The following is a 24,541-nucleotide window of genomic DNA, read 5'->3' as shown; positions in this document are numbered from 1 at the left end:
CACCAGTTCCAGGTGGGAGATGAAGTTCTCATCCGACAACATAGAGCTGGGAATCTAGAACCTCGTTAAAAAGGCTCTTACATCGTGCTGCTGACCACCCCTACTGCTGTCAAAGTAGAAGGCATCTCTGCTTAGATTCATGCCTCTCACATAAAGCAAGCTCCTGAAGAATAAATCCCCTTGGTTGACCACCCTCATTTCTACTCTAATGGGCCCTCTAATAATTTTGCTTTTACTGCTGACGTTTGGCGCTCTAATTCTTAATAGATTGGTGACCTTTATTAGAGAAAAGATTGGTGTCGTCCAGCTGTTAGTACTAAGACAACAATACCAGTCTCTGTAAAACCTTGAAAAAGAGATTGCAGTTGAGTTCTAAGATTAGAACTAGTAACTAGAAGAAGTGGGGGAATGAAAGATCCTGACAGAATGTAAAAGGTCACAGAAGCCCTGAAATTGGCAAAATAGATTTCATTGTTAGCAGAACTAGCTTCACTGATTTAGAAAAATAGAGGCAAAATGCTTTGGCCTCTCCTTGAACCCGTGTGTCTGCCAGTGTTCTGACCGTTCCTTAAACCCAAGTGTGTGCCCACTGCTGCACCTCACTGCCAGGTGTTTGTGATATTGGTTGCTAAGATAGAGTCAGAAAATCTCCCCAGCAACCACAGCCGGGCCAATCCGGAGTTGCTACACCTGCACCAGACTCTTTCCTTGTACCCCTCCCATACCCATTTCTTGAGAATAGACATTGTTTAGATCTGGAAATCCCCTACTCCCCCCTTCTCCTTTCCTCCCTGAGGGCCTATAAAAACTGGGACCCCTTTCCCCTCGAGGTCGTCTCCTCTACCCCTGCGTGGGATATGAGTCGTCCCCAGAGCTCTGGCTTTCCCCAAATAAAGCCTCGTGTGATTTGCATCAAGCTTGGTCTCTCATGAGTTCTTGGGGGTCCGCTATTATCCCGAGTCCTGAGTGAGGGGCTCCTCACGGAGTCTTTCAGAATAATTGTTATTTTTGAGTCTTAGTGCCTCACTTTGCAAACCTAGGCCTAGTCCTGGAAGCTTCTGGCCTCCATACAATCTCATCCAGGCCTAGAATGTTGTCAGCCTCTGAGACTTGCTGCTGACTAAGCTCTCTCAGTCTTTCCAGTTCGTTCTGAGCTCTGGCTGGCTGATGTAACTCAGCTGTTCTGGCCCCAACTCCTCTCCCTGCTGACTGATGATTCAGTATTACTTCTCTCAGTTTCTCCTGAATTGTCCTGCTTGACCTCAGACTAACACTAGCAATCTGTTCTGGTCTTCTGGCTCCTGTATTCTTTGGCTCCCCGCCCCCCCCCCTTTTTTTTTTTATTCTCTTTAACCTGTCTCTGTACAACTGTCCCAGTAAAACTGCCTGCTTCTTCCTTCTCTCTGCCTCCTCTCTCTTAAGAAGCCTCTCTTTCCCCTCTCTTCTTGTGAGAGTTGGGCAGATCCTAGTCTGTTAAATCTTTCTCTGATTTGTCACTTTGTCTGCCATTTGATTAGACAACACTTTCAAACATTGGTGTTTCCTTCTACAAACTAACTTTACCTTCATTGTTTGGGATTACAGGTGTGTACTAAGGGCGTGTCTACATTCAAGCCAGAAGGATTAAAGGTGTGAGCTAAGGAGCTGAGCCACACCACAGCTACAAACAGGTTTTTCAGTACTTAACACAAGCTCAGGGTTCACAGTGTGATCAAATATCCTGCAACACCTGATGAGTCACATACTCCCACAGAGTAGTCATATGTCTTAGCACTAAGTATGGTAAAATATAAGTGTAAAATGATATTTTGGGTCAAAATAATAACAAGACATAACATTTAAAATATCAATTATTATTCTTTCTCCCTTTCTCATTCTCTCTCTGTCTCTCTGTCTCTCTCTTTCTATTTAAAGTCAGGGTCTCTCTATATAGTCATAGTTGTCCTTCTTAAAATTTATTTATTTGTTTGTTTGTTTGTTTTTTTTTGTTTTTTTTTTTTTGTTTTGTTTTTTGGATACAGGGTTTCTCTGTGTAGTCTTGGCTGTCCTGGAACTCACTCTGTAAACCAGTCTGGCCTCGAACTCAGAAATCCACCTGCCTCTGCCTCCCAAGTGCTGGGATTAAGGGTGTGAACCACCACTGTCTGGCCATGGTTGTCCTTGAACTCACTATATAGACCAGGCTGGCCTCAGTCTCACAAAGATCCATCTGCAATTGCCTATGTATTCTGGGTAAAGAAGTATGCCATTGCACTCACCTAAATCATCTTCATCATCTTCTTAAATCTCTGCAAAGGTGAATGGGAAGATCACCAAGTATTCCTAATGTAAGACAAATGCAGTGCAGGACCATGAGTTTGACCTCAGTGTTGCAAAACAAAAAGTCTAAATAAAAACACATGACTTTTCTTAATTTGTAGGTATTTCAAAAAACTCCCAACTGTTTAATGCTGAGATTTAAGATAAATTTAAAAAGAAATAATAAAACTAACTGTCTTAGTTAGGGTTTTACTGCTGTGAACAGACACCATGACCAAGGCAAGTCTTATAAAAACATTTAATTGGGGCTGGCTTACAGGTTCAGAGGTTCAGACCATTATCACCAAGGTGGGAGCATGGCAGTATCCAGGCAGGCATGGCACAGGCAGAGCTGAGAGTTCTACATCTTCATCCAAAGGTTGCTAGTGGAAGACTGACTTCCAGGCACCTAGAGTGAGGATCTTAAGCCCACACCCACAGTGACACAACCTATTCCAACAAGGCCATATCTCCAGATGGTGCCACTCCCTGGTCCAAGAATATACAAACCATCACACTAACATATTTTAGTTGCCAGTTTTAAAAGTTTTTTTTTTTTAATTATGTGTTTGTTTGTGAGAGTACGTCCGTTTGTGAGTGAAGATGCCTGTGGAATCAGGAGGTACGAGATTGTCCTGGAGAGCTGGAATTTCAGTGGTTGTGAGCTACCCAGTGTGAATTATGGGGACTGAACTCTGGTCCTCCATGAGAACAGTACACGCTTTAACCGCACTGTCATCGCTCCAGCCCCTTTAGCTGCCAGTTTTTACCTGGATCAACTGTGGACTCTTCTCATCCAGCCCCAGTCCCAGTGAACTGAGAACAATGCCACTTGATCAACTCATCTTGAAATGTGATAGACATTTACAGAGCAACAGATAGGGAATAGAGGTGTTCTACTGTGTAGCGTCAGGATGGGAAAAGAAATATTTTAGATTACTATTTTATCTTGTTATGTTATGCCTTTTTGTTATATGACTTAAAATACATGCACTATATTAATATATTATAGTTGCATAATAATGAGTATGTTATATTCTCATTATTTGTATGTTTTAAACTGGAATTAGGCTACAAATCTTTTCTTTTTCAAAGATTAAATAAAAGAAAAACCAAACATTTTATTGATTCTTTGTGAATTTCACATCATGCATGCCAGTCCCACTCATCTTCCCACTTGTACCTGCCCTCCAACTTTGCAAACCTTCCCCCCAACAGAAAAAAAATCTCATGGAAGCTGTAGTATGTCATAGTGTCTCCCACAGTATATATACCCTTCTGTGCATACTTCTTTGCTTGCAAATGTCCATTGCAATGACCTGTTGGTCTGGTATAAGGCCTCTGGCTTCTGCTACTCTATTGATGCTGGAACCTCTCTGAGACTCCTCTAGGATATCCTGTTGTGGCCCTGTGTCATGGAGATCCTGTAGTTTTGGATCTGTAGGAACAGCACCTTCATGTGCTCCAGCAGGTCATCGATGAGGTAGATGTTGGGGCAGGCCCTGGATCTGGGCCTAAGAGGTATCAGAAATGGTCAGCCATCGGCCTTCACAATCATAAGGCCAACTTATCCGAAATTCCTGCAACCAGGGCCATCTTTACCCAGCTACTCAGGCGAGGTGCAGGGCCCGCTCTCCTCAGTGCTGCAGCCAGGGAGGGACATGGCCCGTTCTCTCACTGTCATAATCCAGGGGCCAGCTCCCTCATCTGCCACAGATGTTGAGGGACAAGGGAGGGAAGGAGGGTGTCTCTCCCTTGTTTGCACCACTGCCCAGCAGACAACAGGCAAAGCTGGCTCTTATGTGCTCACACTCGTGGGGCTGGCTCACCTGCAACCCTGGCATCCAGGGCCAGCTCTACTATGCTGCTCAGGCAAGGTTCAGGGCTTGCTCTTCTGAGCTGCAGAAATTAGGCAGCAGGGCTAGCTCTGCTGCACTCATGACCTCAGGGCCAGCTCTCCCACCTGCCCTAGGTCCCAAAAGGTGTCGGTGGGGAACAGTACCACATGGCAGACAAGAGGCAAGGCCACACTCACACCTTGGGAGTTGGCTCGCCTGCACATCTTCCCACTCCCCCACCTCTGCCATCAGGCTTAGTTATAATGCTGCCCAGGTGAGGTGCAGGACCCGTTCTCCAGAATGCTGCAGCAGGTTTAGGGCAGAACAGCTCTCCTGCTTTCATGATCTCATAGGGGCCAATTCTCCCATCTCCAGTGTAGAGGGCAAAAGGAAGGAGAGGGGATCTCTCCCTTGCCAACACCAGGTACAACAGATTAGACACCGGGCTGGTTCTCCCACATTCATGGTCTTCAGGCCGGCTCACCCACAGCCTGCACATCCAGGGCCAGCTCTATTGTGCTCCAGGGTGAGGTGCAGGACCTGCTCTTCCAAGCTGCTACTGGTGAAGATGAGTCAGCTCTGGATCTCACAACCCCAGGGCTAGGTTTCCTACCTGCCTTGGGTCATTAGGGGTAAGTGGGGAGGAAGGCATCTCTCCCTTTCCATGTTGCCACAGGGAGAGGAGTGGTAGGACCAGCTCTCCCATGCTTGAATCCTTGGGGCCAGCAAACTCCCCCAATGTGCGGACTGCTCTCCTGAGTACTTAGCTGGCTATAGGTGGGGCCAGCTCTCCTGCTCTCTTGCCTCTAGGGCCAGCTCTCCCACAATTCCCAGGTGAGGGGTGGGGCCAGTTCTGCCAGCCCTCAGACTTTAAGCATGTCTCCAGTGGCAGCCCAGACCAGGGACGTCTGCCTGGCCTTCAGTGGTAACAGACCCCTAACACTGCAGGGCCAAGGATCCAGATGTGGTCCCTCAGTGTCAGCAGGTCAGGACCCTACTATGGTCCAGGCGGCATCACCAGCTCCTTATATCAGGGTGTCCCACACTACCCCTGAGTTTGCAGTTCTGCCTCTCTTCCTTGTGCCCTTATCCTTCTGTTTCTCTCTCTTCCATTTCTCCACCACTTCCTTGCTCCTTTTGGTGGCCCCTGGGGTCTTTGGGGTCGTTTCAGGAGTGGTCTCAGGAGCTATGCTGTGCTTGTGCACTGTGGCACCAGGCAGGGGTCGTCTTGAGCATGGGAGTGGGGGTGCCAGACTGCTGTTCATCTTAGGCTAGCTTCCTGTCAGTGCCCCACAGCACCGAGTCTGGTGGTCCTTCCAGGGTGTTTTCTCTGCCTTCCCAGCAGCTATCTGTCTTGGACTCACTCCAGCCTGTGGCCTGTGGTCCCAGGTGGGGTTCTTCTAGTCTCTGGCTTGCTTTCTGTCCTGGGCCTGTCTGTCCAGTCCTGCTTGACACTGGAGTGGTGATCGTCTCAGGCTTGCTTATTTCAGGGATTTTTATTTCTTTTAAAGATTTACTTTTTTATACATATGAGTACACCACCATTGCTCTTTTCAGGCACACCAGAAGAGGGCATCAGACCCCATTACAGATGGCTGTGAGCCACCATTGGGGTTTCTGGGAATTGAACTTAGAACCTCTGGAAGAGCAGTTGGTGCTCTTAAATGGCTGAGCCATCTCTCCAGCCCCATTTCAGGGAATGTTAGGCTACTCATCATTCAGATGTTCACAGGTCAGAACACAGTGTAAACAGAGCCTCTTTCCTCTCTGCTACCTACTGAGGCACACGAGATACAGCAGCCACATCTTCAATGCCTCTAGGGGAAGGGAGCAAACATCTTTATTTATTTATTTTTGTTTATTTGAAACAGGGGTTCTCTGTATAGTCCTGGCTGTTCTGGAGCTCACTCTGTAGACCAGACCGGCCTTGAACTCAAAGATCCTCCTCCCTCGGCCTTCTGAGTTCTGGGACTAGAGGCATGTACCACCATGATCAGGATTACAGATTTTACAATTAGGAGACTGACAAGGCTTGAGGTAAATATTGTCCCAGGGCTCCTACAGAACAATGGAGCTGCCCTGTGCTGTGGATGCAGATGTGTGCAGTGGAAGCACCACGGGCAGCAGTCTGACAGCAGGGATAGACAGACTCCTTTACTGGATTAAGCTTTCTGAGGAAGAGCAAGCATCAATTAAGTGTACAGCGTGTGCTTTCTAGATTCATATCCATGGAAAGAGTTTCGGACAATGCTCTCCCAGCCAATAACTCCCGCAGTGTTATTTCTCTTGATGTATATATTATGGGGTGTACTGGCTAGTTTTGTGTCAACTTGACACAGCTGGAGCTATCACAGAGAAAGGAGCTTCAGTTGGGGAAATGCCTCCATGAGATCCAGCTATAAGGCATTTTCTCAATTAGTGATCAAGGGGGAAAGGCCCCTTGTGGGTGGTGCCATCTCTGGGCTGGTAGTCTTGGGTTCTATAAGAGAGCAGGCTGAGCAAGCCAGGGGAGGCAAGCCAGGAAGGAACATCCCTCCATGGCCTCTGCATCAGCTCCTGCTTTCTGACCTCCTTGAGTTCCAGTCCTGACTTCCTTGGTGATAAACAGCAGTATGGAAGTGTAAGCCGAATAAACCCTTTCCTCTCCAGCTCGCTTCTTGGTCATGATGTTTGTGTAGGAATAGAAACCCTGACTAAGACATGGGGTATTCACCAGAGAAGACTGTTCAGACATGGGTTTAGACAATAGAAAATATTTATTAGCTAGCTAGCAAACTACACCGTGTGTTAAGGATCCCAGTATAGTCCTAGTCTTTCTAGGGGTGAGTTTTAAGCACAAAACCCATGTTCTCTGTTGATATACTTCAGTTAACAAGAACAGTTAGCCAGAAATGCAACTACAGAAGCTAAAAAGCAAAGTAAGTACATTTAGAGACTTTCCCAGAACTGTGGACTTTGATGGATTTGGTCTTTGTTTTAGTTTTGGCAGAGGGTGCTGTCCACTTGCTGAGTTTTACAAGCATTAATGGTGCTTTCAGCATGGAATCCACAGTGCTGGCATCTGGGGGCCAGCTGAGGTCTCGGGCACTATTACAGGAGTGGTTAATGCAGAGGTCAAGGCTGTTCAAATGCAAAAACATGGATATTAAAGACAGGCGGGATCAATCTTACTGTAGGGTCTAGGCCAGGAGGACTATGCATGTCTATAGGACAGATATGCTCCAGGATTAGATGCTGGTTGTGGCACATAAGTCTCTCCCAGTCACAGCCATGCACCTGATGTCACCAAACCCCAGGAATCTCAAGACCCTTTCAGAGATGTGTCTGATAAAGCTTCCTCAGAGAGACCTCACCACCAGGGAAATCTTGAGAACTTACATGTGTGACTTATGATGCTTAACTATCATTCTCATTTACTTCAACATGAAACGGTTGCAAAGCAAACGTTTAAATGACGAGCAGCGCTTGTTCTAAACACTCCCCTCCTTTTCCCTTTTCCTGGAATCTGGTAGAGGAATAGTGTTTCAGGGAATGGCATTGCCTTTTTCCAGGTTCCTAAATTTCTGCAAGACATCAAGTCTCTTTGTGACAACTGTAATAGATTTCTGTGTAGCCTATGACCTTAGCATGTCTGCTCAGTTTTATGTCAACTTCATGGAAGTTAGAGTCACTTGGAAAAATGAGTAGTGACAAAATTCCTCTCATAAGATCAGGCTGTAGGCAAGTGTGTGGTGCATTTTCTTTGTTTATGATTCTTGTGGTTGGCACCACCACTGTGAAACCAGGTACAGGGTTCTATTTAAAAAAAAAAAAAAAAAAAAAAAGGCGGGCGGGAGACTCATGCCAGGCTCCCTTACGCCTCCATAGGAGGCAAGGCTCCCAAGGAAAAATTCTGCCACACACATCAGGGGGAGGCTTTGTCTTGTTAATTAGTCTGATCTGGATAAGCCCTCTCTTGCAGGCAGAGGCCAGTCTCCCAAGACAGTCAATGTAAGTTGATAACACTAAACTGAAAATAGTCAAGTTCAACTTATGACTTCACTGTGATATGTGCTCTTATAAAATAATAAAAACAAAACTAGAAAGAAATGGTTCACTTTATTTGAATTTGCTAAAGGTAATTAATTTACATAATTAATACTAAACATTCTCTGTGCAATCCCAGAACATTAAGGCATGTAGTTATGATCATTGACATTCAACATGAGTAAGGACACAATGTTATTACTTTCTCAAAAATAAAGGTAGACTTAATATAAAATCAGGAGGGGGCTGGCAGAAGGGAAGGCAGATGATGAGAAGGGTTGATTATAATCTACAGGGAATATACTCTAAGATATTTGTGTACCCGCCCTCCTCACACTAAATGAAAAGACCAAAGAACTACAGCATTTTTTGGTAAATCAATATTTATTGGACATACTCTACAATATAAGTACACAAACCCAACATATACATACTTGAGCAAAATATCCAAAGAAAGCAAGGATGCACTGTGCATTTAGCACTTGAATCCTAGATCCCAGTGAAACACAGTTCATAGTCCAGAGTAAACACTTCAAACTCCTCTTCTCATCAGTGTGCCTGGTACATGTTCACACAGAGGGTGAATGCTACAGGTTGTGTAGACAGGGGGGTGCAGTTTTGTTGTCTCAGAGTGTGACTCTGCTTAGGAGGGTCTCATGGCCTTGGCTCAGGACTTGTCTGATTGGCTGGCAGGATCTGTCATCTTCTCTCCTCCCTCCACCAAAGGACTCTGAGAGTCCTCACCAGACAGCTCCTGAGGGGCAGGCATGGAGGCTGGGACAAGCCAGGCCTCAGCAGGGAAGACAAAGCCTGCCTGGTTGGCCATGTTGAAGATGGTTGTGCACCATGGCAGTCAGAGACTCTGAGAGCTGTCTGAGCTGAGAGAGCTGCTCAGGGCTGAGCTGGGAGCCATGCTTCTGGGCCTGCATCTGGACTGTGTCTCTGTAAGTCTCCTCAGACTTGCCCCGCAGAAAGTTCACCAGGCTCTTCCGAATTGGTGGTGGGTCTATGCCCTGAGGTGCTGGGCAATGGACTAATCCACCTTGGTGACCATTGGCTTTTGGCTCAGCCTTCTTTGCTGAAGTCTTGTGTCTCCTTTTGCCACAGGAGCTGCCCTCATTTCCTATGGAAAACCCTGATAGTGAGAGAATGACCAAAACCTTCCTGATCCTTCAGTGAGCTTTCTGGAACTGCTATGTGATTGGCTTTAAAGTTTCAAAAGTCCACACCAAGTGCAGTCTTCTCCCACTCTCCTCTCTGCCTGCTGTCTGTGGATCAGGACGCAAAGCTCTCAGCAACTGTTCCAGCACCACGCCTGCCTGTCTCCTGCCACTGATACTCACGGACTCACCTCTAAAACTGTAAGCAAGCCCCCAGTTAAATGCTTTTTTAAAAAAGAGTTTCCTTGGTCCTGGTGTCTTTTCACAGCAATGTAATGGTGTCTTAGACCCTCAACATAGTTATTATCTGTAGCTGAGCAAGGGTTAGTTAATCTGGGTAGGGGTGTCTCTATTGGGGAGCCATCTCAGCTGCTGTCATCTGGAAGAGGAAGCTGTGGGTTTTATCGCCTGTACACACTATCGACACTCATTCTTGAACAGGGAAGGCCTCACCAGTCTCGTGAATCAGGGGGCAGTGGTTGTCCTCTTTGACCTGACCATGGCCTCATATTGAGAACGTTTGCTCATACAGGGGTACACTTGCTCCTCGCATGGAGGGGCTAGTGGTCAGGTCTGGACCGCATCCTCTGAGGCTCCTTCACAGTGTTAATGCAGGCTACCTCACCAGTGCTCATCTCTAGGGTCCTTCTTTGTGAAGCAAGGCAGATGCAGAGCAGGGTGGGTGTTACATTCTCTACTTCGACCCTCCTGGGCACCATTGATTTTTGGGTAACAGCATGGATGATCCGCATGGTTTGGAGCTAGGGGTAGAAGTAAATTTGGATCCTGCTTCTGTTGTCGATGGCACCTAGGAAGTGTGAGACAGGGCCCAGGCAGACAATGGGATCTGGAGGGGAGATTGGAAGTGGAAGGCAAATACACAGTAAAGAATAAAGAATGTGGAGAAGATATTAGCCAAAAACTAAGGCAGTGAATTAGAGATTCAGTCAAATCCTGGCTGGAAACTGCTACTTACCAGTAGTATACATGAGGAGTTGGTGTGTGGTGGCCAGAAAGATGGAAGAAATGTAGAACCAGGAGGAGGGGGAGAGGGCGCAGGAGGACCAGGACAATGGGGCAAGGCTATGGCACAGGATCCAGCTGCCTAAAGTGTCATCCTAACATAAATGGAAAGAGATTTCTGAGACAGCAGTCTATCAAAAGGCAAAGTTTGAACTATTACACTGTGATCCAAATAAATCCTGAAGATTTAAAGAGGAAAAAAAATCGAGCAGAGACCATGCTGAGGACCAAATACGTGGGTGAGAGGCAGCAGGCACATGATCTCATTTTATCTGGACAGTGTGCAGCTCCCTCCACACCAGCTTGCACACCACCACACATACTGTCACCGTCTACGAAACCACTAATGCAGCATTCTATTATTGCAATTGCTAGTCTCGGGGGGCGGGGGTAGGGGTGTGTGTAAACAGTCCATATGGAGATTCTGAGAAGATTTCTTCGCTTGCTTGCTTGTTAGGAAAGGGTCCTACTACGGTCACGCAGTCTGGCTGGGCATGCAAGATGATGCTGGCCTCAAGTTCGAATTCTGAGGAAGGTTTTCTTGGAGACTAGACTTTAGATGAGTGTAGATCCATCTAAAGGGAGTTATGTTTCAAGACTGAGTAGGCCTTGAGCATCGGGACCATCTGCTTAATGGTGCACACGTTTGATGCTTGAAGGCACAGTTGCTCACGAGCCTGACATGCGAGCTGAGCACTGTTGGCTACGTGCTTTGATTGGTTGCCTCGGGAGTGGGGGGTGGGTCTCTGGAGCACGTGCACACGGTGTTGCTTGGCAACGACAGTCCTGCCAACTGCCTAAGAGGTGGAGGGATGTTAAACCTTGGGGCTCTTCTGTGGGCGCATCCTGGCGAGATTCTGAGACTTGGTTGGCTCTCTTTTGGGACTGGCTGGCGGTGGCTAAGACTGGGACTTGAAAGAACTGGTTTGCTGTGAGCACCGAGGTTGTTACTAGGAGGGAGGAAGGCATTATAAACACTTGAGTTTTGGAGGGGTAGAGATAGGGTGAAGGGCCACAGTCTGAGCCATGAAGAAGATCTTCAAGGGTCACTCGCCTTGGGGCTTTCTGAGCTTTAGGCATGCTGAGAACCAAGAACCTCCCAGGTACCTCACTGGGTACATGCCTGTGAAAAGGATCCACAAAGCTGCAAGCGTGGGGGACATACCCCAAGTGCAGAAGATGCTCGAATTTGGGGATATTGACGTGAACGTTACAGACCGGAAGAAAAGGTTAGAGGGTGCGGGGTGGGGGTGGGAGGTGGCCCAGAACAGGGGTAGAGGAGTGACAGCAGGGCCTAGGGAGAGGAAGCCAATCTTGGCCTCGGGAGTGGAGGAGGGAGGCCAAGGCCTGCTTTAACAGGAGGTGCTAGCCTTTCTTCCTACCACAGGTGCCTCAGCATCTGAAACCCTGGATGGGTCCAGAGCCCAGACAGTCTTCAAGAGAATCAAATCGAAAACTAAACTTGTTTAGTTTAGTTGGTTTCCAAGCCCCATATAATTCTGTTTTCAGAGGACTCTATTGACAATTTAAATGTGATTTCTCCTGCACATGGAAAAAGTTAATAATGGGATGGGTCCTAAGGAAGTTCATTCAATAAAATTCCATATTCTTTTTATTTCACGGTAACCGAGGACTATAAGTTATTTATTGAGGGACCTTACATGGAGGCTGGAGCAGGGCTTCACGTCCAGTTATTCAGGGTGACCATCTTCATTAATCAATGTGCTGATTCATCCATTAGTTCGGCTGGGGGGTGCCCTGAAGTGGGCTAGTTTGATTAGCATCCATCTTCATTACATAGTATGTGAAGCTCCAAAGTTCACACAGGCGCTCCATTAGCTTCGGCTGCTTCCTTGATGCAGAAGCAGAAGCAGATGGTCCACTGGAGGCCTTCACATCTTAGAGACCATCAAAGCCTTGGAGCTTGCCAATGTGGTCCCTAGTTCAGGACGACTGCAGTTAACACCACGTTCCCAATCTTCCTTTGCAAATTGTCCCGTGTCTCTTGCAATGCGCTCTCCTTCGGGGTCCTCCATGTTTAACTGCTCTTTCTTAGCACTGCTAAATAGAAAAAGAATTCAAAACTGGCTGTTTTGCTTCCGAAAAGTGCGAGCTGCCTCCTCACACTGCACAGTAGCCCTCAGGCGCGCTCTCTCTCCCAGGACTGCTCTGCACTATGCCTGTGCTCATGGCCAGTCAGAAATGGTGAGCCTCTTGCTGTGGTATGACTGCAACATCGAAGCCCGAGACCGAGAGGAAAGTACAGCTCTGATCAAGGTAACCAACAAGTGGGGCAGAAGATGAACTAGCACAACCCCCGGATTCTGAGGTGTGGGAGGCCCGCACCCCGGCATGTGGGAGGCAGATGTGGAGCCTGTACCCTGCCTTACAGAAGTCAGGAGCAGGAGCACGGTGATTCCACACAAGCTCTGGATGAGCAGGTTATGAAAACACATTCTAAAAAAAATGAGACTTGAATAAAAACGAGTTTCTGGCATGTCAGTGTAACCGTTTGGTGAAATCCGTGGAAGGATTATAATTCTAGACTTTCTTGAACTGAGAGTCTGTTTCCTTGGGACAATCCCCACAGGCCACACAGCGCCAGCACGAGATCTGTGTGAAGATCCTTCTAGAAAACGGTGCTGACTCCAACGCCGTCGATATCCATCAGAACACCTCCCTCCACTACACGGTCTACAACAAGGACACCAGCATAGCCGCCAAGCTTCTGGCATTCAATGCAGACACCGAAATTAAGACAAAGGTAACACGCAGTTTTATATCCCAAATTAAAAGGCATTTGCCTGAACAATATGTGGGACCATTTCCACATGTAGAAGCTGAAAGCAAGAATTCTTTGGTTAAAAAAATGGCTTAGAATAAGTTAATTGACAAAGGAAGTTTCAGAGCACACGATTTTATGTATCCATAAAAATATTTGAGAAAACCGTATTAATATACATTAAATGTTCTTCAAACAGGTCACCAAAGTTTCTTTTAAAATATAATTTAAATATTTTCACCAGTTTTTCTAATGAGAGTAAAATGAGACATGAAAACAAAATTTCTCTTAGAATTTGGCCAGGCATGGTGGCTCACACCTTTGATCCTGGCTCTTGGGAAGTCAGGCAGGAAGATCTCTGTGAGTTTGAGGCCAGTCTGTAACCAGTGAGACCCAGTTTCAACAAGCAAACAAATGAAACTGTCTAGAATCAGACTTGACCCAAAAACTCAAACAAAAGTGCTTTATGGTAAATGAAAAATCATACTGCTAGTGACACTTTAAAATGACTTCTCCCTGAGGTGGGGCTGGGTCACAAAAAATGGTGAGAAGAAAATTATCTTAAAAGTGCAGGATGAGTCGGAATGTACGGTCCTCATTGGCAAAGACAAGGAAAGTCGTGTGGTTTAATTCTGCCCTGTTTGTATGTTCATTCTTACCTGAGAAGGGAATGGTTGAACTTCAAGCATGTTCAGTGTTTGGACTCAGAGTCAAATGCCAGGAGCTGGGATAGTGGGTCAAACCAGGGGGAAGACCAGTTAATTTGGGGTATATATTCCCTATTTCTGTCAGTAAGTGCCATTTAGATAAGATTTTAAACTTTGCTCTCAAGTCTGTATGTCTTGCTGGCAGATGAACAATACATTGTATGTTTTTGTTTTTGTTTGTGTTTTTGTTTTTGTTTTGTTTTGTTTTTAGCATAAGAGATGGCACTTGCTAGGCAAAGGGCCCAGGTTCAGGTCTCCCCGCTCACACAGTCCCTCACAACCACTGGTAACTGCAGCCACTCAGAGGATTGGTCTCCCTCTTCTGACTTACTTCCACAGGCACTGCATGCAGAAGGCACACACATATAGACCAAACACCCATGCACATAAAACAAAAAGAAATACATCTTCTTTAAAAATATTTAAAATATCTCATGGGACTTCTGAGTTGGCAAAACATGATTTTCAAGAAAGGAAAACATTTGCAAAAACTCCTTTTTGCCCATAATCGTTGTGGTGGTTTGGCTACGGATGACCCTCATGGACTCCTGTATTTGAATGCTTGCTGCCATGCTTGCCATCATGACAATAATGGACTAAACCTCTGAACTGTAAGCCAGCCTCAATGAACTGTTTTCCTTTATAAGAGTTGCTGTGGTCATGGTGTCTCTACATAACAATGGAGACCCTAAGACAAGCACTTAGATTTAGCCACAGCAGAGAGCGTAACTCAATGGCTGGAGTCAAGGTGATCCAAAGACAGTTGACCACCTCTAAACTGTAGGAGGTATCTGCAGAGGCTCCTTAATAACGGAATCCCGCTTCCTGCGAGCCTTTGGAACTGCCTATACAACAAGACATCACTTATACAAAGGCTGTGTGCTCTCTAGCTTGCTAGGGACACTCCTGGTCAGTCTCTCAGGTCACTAAATTTTCCCCTGCATGTATTGAGTTCACATCTTCTATTTGCAATATAGTGTTAACAAGATTTCATGGTTTCCAAAATTGTTTCTACGATGGATAAAGATTCTATCTATCTATCTATCTATCTATCTATCTATCTTCATGTTAATCTCTTAGAAATAACTCTATGGAGTGTCTAAACAGAACTAGAATCACAGTGAATTTTAGATAGTGCATTTTAAGGAATACTGTGTTCTAGTTCTGTGTGAGGTAGAATATGCTGAGGTTAGGTTATATACATATACCAACCTTTTGCCTGTACTGAGCAATCAGACTTCATTGGAAACCTGTGAAATGTATTTTTTTTAATTTGGTTTTTTTGTTTTTTGTTTTTCGAGACAGGGTTTCTCTGTATAGCCCTGGCTGTCCTGGAACTCACTTTGTAGACCAGGCTGGCCTCGAACTCAGAAATCCGCCTGCCTCTGCCTCCCGAGTGCTGGGATTAAAGGCGTGCGCCACCACGCCCGGCGTGAAATGTATTTTTAAGACTTATTTATTTTATATATGTGAGTACACTGTGGCTGTCTTAAGAAACTAGAAGAGGGCATCAGATCCCATTAAAGATGATTGTGAGCCACCATGTGGTTGCTGGGAATTGAACTCAGGACCTCTAGAAGAGCAGTCAGAGCTCTTAAGGGCTGAGCCATCTCTCCAGCCCTTTTATTTGTTTGTTTTTAGCCTGTGAATTTTTTTTTTTTTTTCGAGACAGGGTTTCTCTTTATAGCTCTGGCTGTCCTGGAGCTCACTTTGTAGACCAGGCTGGCCTCGAACTCAGAAATCCGCCTGCCTCTGCCTCCCGAGTGCTGGGACTAAAGGCGTGCGCCACCACGCCCGGCTAGCCTGTGAATTTTAATACAGATCTTTAGTGGCCCACGTTGGAGCAGCATCATATGACTTTGGAAGGATCAAATGTGTGTCTCTCATGACTTGGTAGAAACGTGTTATTGGAACTCTCTAAACAGTATGTTGGTTTCTTCAAAGCAAATGTCCCCACAAAAAGATGACAATAGGAATTATTCAAAATGCAGGGTTTCTTCCTCAAGGGTCTGTAACAGACACAGCCTTGCATCATTTTCCAAATGCAGCCACTATGTCATCTTCCGGGCAGGATCATCTTAACCTGGTCAAGAACAGTGCTTCGATCCTTTCCCACTCTGACTTGCTTGGCCAAGCCTTTTATGGCAAACACTGATAAGAGCTGAGTTCTTAGAATCTGAGAGTGCTGGGCTGAGTCTGGGGAACTCTAGTCAGAGATGTGTATGGTGTCTGGTGATCTCTAGAAAGGGCTGGTTTTCTTAGCAGGATCTTAGTAGATTTGTAGCTGACTGAGAAACACTTAACTGTGAGTTGGAAATTGCTTTTCATTTCCACAGAATGGCTACACACCGCTTATACTTGCGGTGCTAGAAAACAAACAGGAGATGGTGGAACTCTTACTGCAGGCTGCAGCCAACATAAACGCCCTGGATAACTGCAAGAGGTATCTGTGAAAACTCTTAAATCCTTGTGACGTTCTAGAGTGGCTACAACCACATAAAGCATCAATGTGAAAGTCATAAGAATTTAACTCATGCTTATAGGAAACATGTTAAAACAAATGAACAGGTAGATAGAAATTGACTGTTCAACTTAGTCTCCTTCAGCATACAGCAGGGCTCACATCTCTTTTTAATATCAACTGATTGTTATTTTGAGTCAATTTCCTTTTAGTCTTAAGATTTTATATTAGATAAAAATAGTTTTGTATTTGTCTTATTGTTGGAAGTGGTGACTTCTCGTTTAAGATTCTGGTGAATTTTTTAAAAATAATTTTACAATATTTCCCATCTCTGTCTTTTATACATTTTTTTCTTGTTTCTTTTTTATTTTTATTTTTCCTTCCTTCCCCGCTTTCTTCTTTTTTGAGTTTTTGTTTTTGTTTTTGTTTTTGAGACAGGGTTTCTCTATATAGCCCTGGCTGTCCTGGAACTCACTTTGTAGACCAGGCTGGCCTTGAACTCGGAAATCTGCCTGCCTCTGCCTCCCAAGTGCTGGAATCAAAGGCATGTGTCACCTTGCCAGCTCTACATTTTTAAAAAAATGCTATATTTATGAGAAATGTTTTTGGAAATCACTTTGCATCTTTGATGGCTCTTTGCTCTGTGTTGTTTTGTTTGAAGAATATTGATGTTAGTTTTTCTCTCTAAATGTCTGTGTATTGTTAGATGTTACTCAGCTTTCCCCATCTTTCTATGGTTCATATGGATGTGTTCAGCTATTCACTAGTCTGAACAAAGACATTTAATGGAGGGGAGATTTATTTTGCTTCACAGTTTCACAGGCACCAATGACAGGAAGTGGGGGGGCAGAGGCAGAGGCAGAGGAGGACCTTATCTCAAAGCCATGGTGCAGAAAAACAAGGTTCCCAAGCCACAGTGGTGGCTCAGGGAGTTTTGGGTCTTCCCTTTCAGCCCTGAAGATAACGAAGGTCAATGAATACCTTCCTCACAGTGCTTCTGTCTGTTCTTAGTTACTAATGACCACTCTAACACACAGCCAAGACAGGAACGTGGTGAGACATAGCTGAACAGTTGTTTGTATAACTTCATTAATGTGTGTCAGGAAGCCTGGTGTGGTGGAACTTGCCTGGTCCACATAGTGATTACCAGGCCAGCCAGGGCTATGTAGAGAGACCCTGTCTCAAAAACAAAAGGAAACAAAAAAACAAGCAATAACAACAAAGTAAGGTAAGTGTGTCAGGGTGATGTTCCATTTGCTCTTTTAGGTCCGCCCTTATACATGCTGTGAGAACTCAGTCTAAAAACATGATCAGCCTTCTTCTCCAGCAAGGCGCCAATGCATCTTTGGTGGACATCTATGGAGCTACTGCACAAAGTTACGCTGTCTTTGAAACCTTTCAAGTGTAAGTGTTTCTATTATAATACAGGATAACTTCAAGTAGATATTTTTCATAGTTATAACCATTCATACTTATATATCCAATGAAAATACACAGCCGGGCGTGGTGGCGCATGCCTTTAATCCCAGCACTCGGGAGGCAGAGGCAGGCGGATTTCTGAGTTCGAGGCCAGCCTGGTCTACAAAGTGAGCTCCAGGACAGCCAGAGCTATAAAGAGAAACCCTGTCTCGAAAAACCAAAAAAAAAAAAAAAAAAAAAAAAAAAGAAAATACACAGTTCATTCTGGGGACTTTTGGAATGGCTGAGTTAGTTGACTTCATCCATTAGAAACTAAGTACAATGCTAGACTAGGTTGGGGTAGCAAAGGGTACAGAGCTCTCAGAGGACCTTTACTTTGGCGGGGCTGGGGATTGAACTGGGATTCACATATGCTAGGTCTGTTCTACCACTGCATTGTATGCTCAACTCCTGTCTCAGGAATGTTAAGTCCTCTGTCCTTAACATTGGAACTCTTTCATTACAATTAAAGACTCACATGAGTATATAGATAATGTCCCATCTTTTTAAAAAAATTATTTATTTTTATTTATATGAGTATACTGTAGCTGCCCTCAGACACACCAGAAGAATGGATCAGATCCCATTACAGATGGTTGTAAGCCACCATGTGGTTGCTGGGAATTGAACTCATGAACTCAGGACCTTTGGAAGAATAGTCAGTGCTCTTAACCACTGAGCCATCTCTCCAGCCCTAGTATCCCATCTTTAAATTGTCTAATTATCTAGTTGGTCTTTTAATATAAAATTTAGCAGAAAATGTGGTTATCTACTCTTGTGAGTTGTCTCCCTCAATACCATCCTTTGACATTTTAAAAAATTAGTTCCACGTTTTCTGCCTGCATTGTTGACTGATGGCCTGCAGAGGCCAGAAGAGGGTATCTGATCTTCTGAAACTGGAGGTGCCATGTGAGTGTCAGGGAGCAAATGTAGGTCCTCTGCCAGAGCAGGGGTTCTTCCCCACCGAGCCGGCTCTCTAGCCCCTCGTCTTTACAGTTTTTAATCTGAATTCTACATGTAGGCTTCTGGCTAACTGACAGAAGCCATCTAAGAAAGGCTGGAGCTAGTGAGTGAGTTGTCTGGAAATGGCCCATTGTTTTGCATGGCTGTGGTGGGTGTCCTCTGAGATGCAAGGTCATCAGAGACTTCATCTCAGGATTGCTTCTTGCTGCTGATATGCCTTTTCTGTCACTATTACATAGACTAATGATTGCTGGGCATCAACATTTCCTGCAGATCAATATGAAGATGTACTCTCATATAATAATGCTGTTTAGATGAATTAATGATTTCACAATTGTTCATAATGATTTTATAGAACTCTTAGATTAATACAGGTAATCCCAAACCCCTATAGACTGAGGGCACAAATAGAGCGCTGTAAGCCTTTATGTATCACGGGCCAATTGCACTAGGAAAGAATGCAGGCTTGGAACAATTAAATCCAAGGATAAAGCCACAGGTTTGCACTGGGATAAAGCTAGGCCATGTGAAACTGTTGCTTTGAACTTACAGCTTACAGAGTGAACACTGCTTTGAAGTAACTATCCACCCTGTTCTGTAACTCCCCTCTTGTGTAACACTTCATCATGAGGTCTTTTAGAAAGAACTTTGGTTTAAGAAGGTATACAAAGGCCAGAGAGAAGAAATAAAGTGTAACTATTAGGGCTCAGCCCCATCCAACAAATGCATGTATGTAATATGTCTGTCTGTCTGTCTGTCTGTATATACAAACATACATGTGTAGGTATCTGTATGTGTGTGTATGCATGAACATATGAATGTATGTTGAAACAGGTGGTCCAGTCTGGCCAAAGTATGTGTCCATGTGTCTCTGTGTGTCTATGTGTGTGCTTGAATTCTCCGTTTTATTTTTGTTCTTTTCTCTCTGGCTCACAAAGAGTTAACAAACTCCCCTCCTCTAGCCTGGCCAGTGAAGGGCCCTTGAGCTAGAGAGAAACTAAGCCTTTTTTCTAATTGCCCTGCTGCTATCAGCTTGAGTCAATTTACCAGAAGTAAGCAGCTTTTAGCCATGGAATGGCAAGAGAGAGGTAAATTTCCAGAGGCCATCAGCTTCTGACCCCCAGACAGTAAGAGAGTTACAAGGCCAGAGAGCATCAGTCATCGTCCTACCCTATATCCCACTTCAGCACTTCCAGGGCTGGTCCTTGGCAATGAACATTTTCAAGAGGTTTCTCAGCTGAGTCCGTTCAGGTAGCAAAAGATACAAGAACCAGTCACTGGCGCCTCAGTTCATTGTTAGAGATGAATCTGTGCACACAAATTCCCTTCAGGCCATGACTGTGCACTGGCCGTCACCCTTTGCTGTAGAGCCTGGAGAGACTGTTACTTGACTGTTTTCTTAGGTTGAGAGAAGTAGAAGCAGAAAGAGGAAATTGCAAGCTTGATTGTTTCAGAATTGATATAAAGACAAATATAAAATGCCATATATTGAGTGTGGTGGCACACACCCACACACTGTCACCATCCCGTCACTGGGATGGGCAGGAGGCAGGTGAATCTCTGTGAATTTGAGCCTGGTCCACACAGTGAGTTCCAGGCCAGCCAGTGATATATAGTTAGACTCTATCTCAAAAAACAAACAAACAAACAAACAAACAAACAAACCCCAAACAGAGAGAGAGAGAGAGAGAGAGAGAGAGAGAGAGACAGACAGACAGACAGACAGACAGACAGAAAGTCAGGAAGGAAAGGATCCAAGATGGCTTAGCACTGCTCTCGAGGAGGAGCTGATTTTGTTCCGGTTGAGAAGTATACTCCAGGTAGCTCACAGCATCATGTATTCTAGCTCCAGGGGCTCCAGTGCCCTTGTCTGGCCTATTGGGCACTTAACACTCACATGAATATATATGTTCCCCCTGCAACAGAACTTACAGATAAAATGTAAGGGTGTTAACAGTGCCGTCTGCCACCTGGATGGCTTGCCATTCTTAGGACCCACTCTCACTGTAGTTTTTCCTCTGCAGGCTTTCCCAAGGCCCTGGTCCCAGACCTGAGCTAACAACAAAAGAGGCCAGACACAATTTTGATACCAAGGTACAAGCTCATTTGCGATGCTGACATGTTTGCAGTGGAGGTTCAGGGATTTCGCTCAGTGGCTGAGTGCTTGCGTAGCTACTACAAGGGCTAAGTTCAGTCCTCAGCTCTGAGTGGGGGAAATTTACCGTAATGTTATGCTCAAGCACCAAGGCCAAGAGGGGCTCAGTGAGGAAGAGGACAGTGCTCTGAGAACACGGTGTGGGCTTCTGGACAAGGAGACGTACTTGTTAGTTTTATAAACAGCCCTTGCTGGCTTCTGGAGTAACATTGTTCAGGGCTTTGTGGTTCTTGTTGGGTTTTTTAATTTGATGCAAACCTAGACACATCTGAGAAGAGGGAATTCTGAGAAAATGCCTCCATTAGATGGCCTGAAGGCCAGTCTGTGGGGCATTTTCTTGACTGACAATTGACATGGGAGGGCCCAGCCCATTGTGGGTGGTGCCGCCCCTGAGCACCTGAGGTTTATAGGAAAGCAGCTGGGACAAGCTGGAAAGCAGCACTCCTCCACCGTCTTGGCCTCAGTTCCTGCCTCTAGGTTCCTGCCCTGGCTTTCCTGGGAACTGTAAGATGGAATTGAACTTATTTGCCCAAGTTGCTTTTTTTTTTTTTTTTTTTTTTTTTAATTTCTTTTTTGGTCTTGATGTTTTATTATAGCAAAACAAATCCTAAAACAGATGGTAAAGAACATTTTTTAATCTTTTGTAAATGAGATCTTACAACAAATAGTTCCTGGTGTGCACTGGGCTAAATAGAGGCTGATAAGAAAATGCCCTTAAGTCACAAGGTCAAAGGAATCCCTGCTGCACTGGGCCAGAGGCAACTGAGAAATATACTTTGACTGTAAATGAAGTTCATAAAATTATGAGGTCCCGGACCTGTGAACAGCTGGAATACAGTAAGAGTAAGCTGGAAACTCACACGTGTTTAGGTCTAAGCTTGGTTCATTGCTATTGTAAGATTGTTATTTGAGATGCCTGTGCAGAACACGTATCCCTCTATAAAGAAAGAGTCTTCATACTGAGTTGACTGAGTTGTGTTGGGCAGCCTGGGTCCGCTGACTGCTCTCAAATTCCAGATCAGGGCTCTCTTAGTTTCCCGTCTTGTATCCTGCCTTAATTTTCCCTTCTAGGCTTTTATCCCTTGATAGTAAGGACTGAATATGGCTGACAACCTGTTTTCTGAAGCTGGCTCACCGCTGAGTAGGGATGTGACCCTGTCTACTCAGGGACTGAAAAAATCTTGATCCTGCTCATCTAGGAGAGCAGCAGTTCTCAAATGACCATTTCACAGAGTTCACATAGCAAACATCCTGCATGTCAGACATTTACATTATGGTTCATAAGAGTAGCAAAATTACAGCTATGAAGTAGCAACAGAAATAATTTTGTGCTTGGGGGTCACCACAACACGAGGAATTGTGGTTGCAGCACTAGAGGGTTGAGAACGTCTGCTCTGGACCCTCATAAAGGCTGTGGCTCTGGTAGGAAGGATGTTCTTATTCAGGACATCAGAGGATGTCATGCCTGGTCCCAAGATGAACACTGAAGGGTAATGGCCTTTTAGTGTGAGGTGCCTGGTTTCCATGAAGGTTTGATAGAAATTATTAAAATGTACATAGAGTTCAATCTACATTTAATTTGGGTGTGTAAATCACAGAGGTCCAAGGATGCATTGCCCAAGTTGTCAGGAACTTGGTGCAGCACAGTTGCACTTAGCACAATCTAATAATGGCACAAGCTTTCTTCTGTACTTCTGTTAGAATCTCAAGGACCTCCTGGATTTGTAATGGGGCAATCCTTTTTATCTTAGGATTTTAAGAAATAGACCCTCTGCATTGTGAAAATAAATATTAACATATAAGCAAACTAATATAAAGTCCGAGAAGAAATCTAGCATCAGAGTAGATTGAAAGGAAACTCCAGTGAAGTTGTAATCACTGCATATGGTCACAGTCTGCGCACCTAAAGGAGAAACATTGAACGGCTTAAACCATAGTGAGGTCATTGCTATGGATGGAGTTAGAGCAGGAGCTGGCTTTGTACTTGAGGTTTTTCTCTTGTTTTTAGAGAGCTTTGTGATCTCATTGTTTTCACTGGTAACTGGCTTTGCCCTTAAGCTGTTCTTGAGGCTCTGGGGTCTCACAGGGGACAGGCTTTATTCTAGAATAAAAGGCTGCACAAACTTCCTGAGTTCTTTCAGCCTGGGGAAAGTAGGTCACTGTGTACCCTTAAGGTGTCTGCTGATATGTATACTCTTGGCATGGACGTGTCTGAGCAAGTGGACACTTGTTTCACACACTGGGCTCTGGCAGAGAGAGACAAGCGGTAGGCTCACCTGAGCTTTTCTTTCCTGATGCCGTGAATGAGAGGGATTGCTAGGTTCTCAGGTAGCAGGAATCATGGATGCCTTACTTTTCTGTGGCCTTCCTGGGGCGGCAGGATCTTGTGCCTCTCTTGAGTCCCTCTGCTATTTGGGTTCAGATCACCTGTAATTTTGGGGTGCCTCATTCCCTCTCTGCTTCTGCATTAGACATGATGACAGCTAATTCTCACAGAGATATCAGATTCATTTCTCTGTATCTTCTTCCCAAAGCTGAGGCTGACATCATTAATTCTGTTAGCTTTTGGGATTTTCCATCAACGTAAGTTTCCATCTACACAAGTGTGTCTGAAAAGGAGTCATGGGTCACTGGTAAAGGCAGGGAATGAAGTGCCCATGTTGAAAAGAAAGCTGGCACTTCCCCCTGCCATGTTAAGTTATTCAAGGACCCTCGGTGGTCTCTTGCAGTCATTGAGAAACAAGAGCTTCCCTGGCTTCAGTCCTCAGGAGCAGGCACCGTTAAAGCAGAAGCCCTTCTTTCCCTTGCTGGATGACACATCCTTCCCCATGGGAACCCCCTCTTGCTGAGGGGCCAAACTGGGAATCTCAGAACTCTAATGCGGGCAGTTAGTTTTTAATTCCTTAGTGTCTAAGGCTGTGACAATCCTTTCTTCCTTGTGGGAATTCTTTGAAGGGGAAGGTTTTTATTTGCCTTGGGAAATGTATTACATGTACACAATACACATATATACATAAACGTGTATTTTAGTTTCATATCTACTCTGTCAGGTTGCTGGACAGCTGAACTAGCTCGCTTTTGCTTCCATTCACTCGATGAATTACATCTGCACAATGACTTTAGCATGTGGGTATTTTTTGGCCAATAAGCTGTTTATCTTGGAGAAAACTGACAGTTGAATCTAGAGTTTTTGTTTTGTTTGTTTGTTTTGGTGTGTATGTATTGTATAGATACCTGTGTGTGTGTGCACATGAGTGAGCTATAACAACAATATTAAACCATAGGAGACAGAAATAATCTTAAAATAGATTGAAGCACACTGCTAGATCATCAAAGGGCCAAAAAGAATGTGGCAAAATTCCTATAGCATTTCAAGGAAGGGGGTGGGGCGGTGCTTACCAGGAGCCACCCTTTCCTTCTAAACTATTGGCTGTCTGTAGATTCTGGGGATGGGAATCTCTGTCGACCTACTGATTGGCATGCTCACTGGGATTGCTTGCTTAAAACTATAGAACAATGAAGTAAATAAAACCCACTTTATTTTAGTGTCATGTATGTTTGTAGAAGAGCTTGTTCTGTATTCTGTACTTCTATGTTGGGACAGACGGAAAAAATCCTGGAAATTTAGACATTTATGATCAGGTTCTCAAAATTCATATTACAAAGTGAT

At 44.8% G+C, this 24,541-nt stretch overlaps 1 protein-coding gene and 1 non-coding gene across 2 annotated transcripts in view; one reads left to right on the top strand and one right to left on the bottom strand.

Annotated features, from left to right (window-relative positions):
* Window positions 1–5,834: 5,834 nt before the first annotated feature.
* Window positions 5,835–5,964, bottom strand: LOC115032689 (small nucleolar RNA SNORA17). The gene has a single exon (XR_003838318.1). It is a non-coding gene; the product is annotated as a small nucleolar RNA SNORA17 (small nucleolar RNA).
* A 5,177-nt stretch (window positions 5,965–11,141) lies between these two features.
* LOC110305029 (uncharacterized) overlaps window positions 11,142–24,541 on the top strand; it is a 124,410-nt gene continuing 111,010 nt past the window's right edge. The window contains 6 exon segments of the mRNA XM_021176772.2: window positions 11,142–11,574; window positions 12,508–12,622; window positions 12,936–13,109; window positions 16,171–16,277; window positions 17,562–17,699; window positions 20,741–20,810. Coding sequence (XP_021032431.2) covers window positions 11,372–11,574; window positions 12,508–12,622; window positions 12,936–13,109; window positions 16,171–16,277; window positions 17,562–17,699; window positions 20,741–20,810 — 807 coding nt within the window. The 5' untranslated portion in view covers window positions 11,142–11,371.

The sequence above is a fragment of the Mus caroli genome, unplaced genomic scaffold (assembly GCF_978045245.1).
Source record: "Mus caroli unplaced genomic scaffold, Mus_caroli_1 scaffold_13, whole genome shotgun sequence".
Classification (NCBI taxonomy): domain Eukaryota; kingdom Metazoa; phylum Chordata; class Mammalia; order Rodentia; family Muridae; genus Mus; species Mus caroli.
This window is presented reverse-complemented; position numbering and strand designations above follow the sequence as displayed.